A 2,568-nucleotide genomic window follows, 5' to 3' on the forward strand; every position below is an offset into this window, starting at 1 on the left:
GGAGGGGGAAGGGGGCAGAGAAGGGGGAGAACAACCCAACCCTACCCAACCCGACCCACGGGGCGGTCAGCAAGAGGAGGGGCTTATGAGGCGAAGAAGTAGCTGGGCGGCCTACATGTTGAGGAGGAATGCACGTACTCCTACTCCGTACTCCTCCGGCTACAGCCTCCTGGCGCTCCACACCCCGCCTCCGGGCACGTCCTGAGCACGTCCTTTTTATTCCCCTCCTCGCATTCCAACTGCCAACCACCAACTCCCAACTCACCGCTCCGTTATCCAGCAAACTGCCAACCACAAATGCCAGCAACCCCCCCATCGCAAACACCTGACTGAAACCCTGCATGCCGATGAAACACAACCCTGCAGCAAGCACCGACAGCACCAGGCCAATACCGTACACCTGCAGTACATGTACGGCAATACACACGGGTTGGGAGCACATACATACATACATACATGCGTGTGTTTGACGTCTTTCCGGTTCTGGCCCCCCTTCTTTTCGCTGACTGTGCTGTACTTACATACGTACGCACGTACATACATAAGTACTGCCACATACACGTCATAAGCTCGTAACAATGGACCCTCCCCAAACCACCACCACTGTTTCCCCTCTTCCCGCACCCCCCCCAAAACACACACACGCACACCTGACACGCCACGTAATGCCCCTGCTGCCCGGCTGCCCGCTCCATCGCCTCCTCCCTCAAACGCAACCAGGGGCGTACGGCAGCCGCCAACGATAACGGTAAGAAACTGGCGTACGCTATCCAGTGGTTGGCATACCAGCTCATTGCGATGCCTGCGGGTAAACAGCCAATACACACATACATACACACATACACACGCACGGACACACACATAGATACACAGCACACACACATATACACACAAACATACACACAAACATACACACATACATTCATACAGTCCTAAGCGGCATGTAATGTAATCGACCCCCCGTGGTTCAAGGAAACGGAGCCCCAGGTGCGTATGTTTGTATGTGTGAGCCGGGGGAGGCGGGTATTTGCTCTTCTGGTACGCTCCTAAGCTGATCGTGGGTGAAGCTGGAGTCAAGTGCTGCCGCGGCCGACGGTAAGGTGCGGAGCCCCCTGCCTGGCTGGCTGGCTGCCTGCCTGTGTGTGTATGTGTGTGTATATACATGTATATATGTATGTATGTGTGTATATGTGTGTGTATGCATGTATATGTGTATGTATCCCCCACCCTCCTTCCCCTCTCCCCACCCCCCCCTTCCACACACACCTGACACCATCACGCGCAGCACGCCCAGCACAGCCGGTGCCAGTAGCGCCGAAACCAGCGCCCCCAGCGCCCGCACTGCCGCTGCCAACATACGACGCATCACCCCAGCCGCCGTTTGACCCTACATACATACATACATACGTACGGTGTGTGCTCCCGACCCTTGCGCTGTGTTTCGGCTTCGGCCCCCGGCTCTCGCGGCCCACAGTGTAATTTAAGTCATACATACATACATACATACATACATACATACATACATACATACATACATACGTACGCCTCGAAAAAAATCATACCATTGTGGAAACAAGTTTGAACTGGAAGGGGGAGGGGAGGGGAAATAACGCATGCAAGGGGTGTTGTTATGTGTAATGTGTAATGTGGGGAAAAGAAGAGTGGCATAAGTTTTGGCGTGATGGGGGCTACAAAGCCATGAGGGCGAGCCAAGACACGTGAGGTGTAGGGGCACCCAAACACGCGCACACGCACACGCAACACCACCATCACCATCACACCAAATCCCCCACCCAACGAACGCCCTCCCCCGCGGGGGCCCCCCGCCAAGCTCGTCAACAAAACCCACATAAGAACACAAGCACTACAAGTACCTCCTTTACACACAGGTCCCCCGCCCTGGCATATCCCCCCTTTTACCAACCCCGCTTTCATCCCCCCTGCCTTTCCCCCTTCTCCCCTTTCTTTTGGATGGGTTGGTTGGCTGGCTGGTTCAGTGTTGGGCCGTGTTTAGCGACGGGGCTAGGGAGGAGCTCTTGCATGTCCGCTAACGGCAAATCAGCAGGAGGGATAAACATAGTTCAAATATAGTTCAAATATAGTTCAAATATAGTTCAAATATAGTTCAAAGTTACCAGGTTCGCGTATACCTTCCGATACACACACATCCATACATTTCGCGATACCCTTTCCTCTTCACCGCCCATTTAGCTTTTTACTCTTCACTGCCGTCCACTACGGTTTCCTCCGCACCTCCCCTCTCTTTACAACGTCTTTCTTTCAGCTCGGCGGCCGCTAGGTAGTTATTTTGCTGTTTCGCCTTTTCGCCATCGGTGGACTGTGCAGCTAGTTAGTAACGCGTTTCGCAACCCGGCTGCGGCCACGTCGCCGCCAACCACTACTATATCCAACAGGCCATAAGGGGCCAGTTATATTAACAACAAATAGACACCCCTGATGTATTATCTGGGTCTATTCCTGTGAGGGGTACCCGCACTCTCTTATCTCTGGTGTCTGCTTCACTCGCCACGGGTGCGTCTTACCCCCCTTCCTTCCCCCCTTCCCTCC

General features: G+C 54.2%; 1 protein-coding gene across 1 annotated transcript in view; it reads right to left on the bottom strand.

The window, feature by feature from the left end:
• The window catches only part of VOLCADRAFT_107363 (uncharacterized protein), a gene marked incomplete at its 3' end in the record, with an annotated part of 14,298 nt that overhangs the window by 5,003 nt on the left and 6,727 nt on the right, over nucleotides 1-2,568 (bottom strand). Inside the window, exons 10-12 of the mRNA XM_002956691.1 lie at nucleotides 1,267-1,387; nucleotides 651-802; nucleotides 266-400 (exon numbers count right to left, since the gene is read on the bottom strand). Coding sequence (XP_002956737.1) covers nucleotides 266-400; nucleotides 651-802; nucleotides 1,267-1,387 — 408 coding nt within the window. The remainder of the gene's footprint in view (nucleotides 1-265; nucleotides 401-650; nucleotides 803-1,266; nucleotides 1,388-2,568) is intronic.

Source organism: Volvox carteri (genome assembly GCF_000143455.1).
Source record: "Volvox carteri f. nagariensis unplaced genomic scaffold VOLCAscaffold_64, whole genome shotgun sequence".
In the NCBI taxonomy this organism is placed as follows: Eukaryota; Viridiplantae; Chlorophyta; class Chlorophyceae; order Chlamydomonadales; family Volvocaceae; genus Volvox; species Volvox carteri.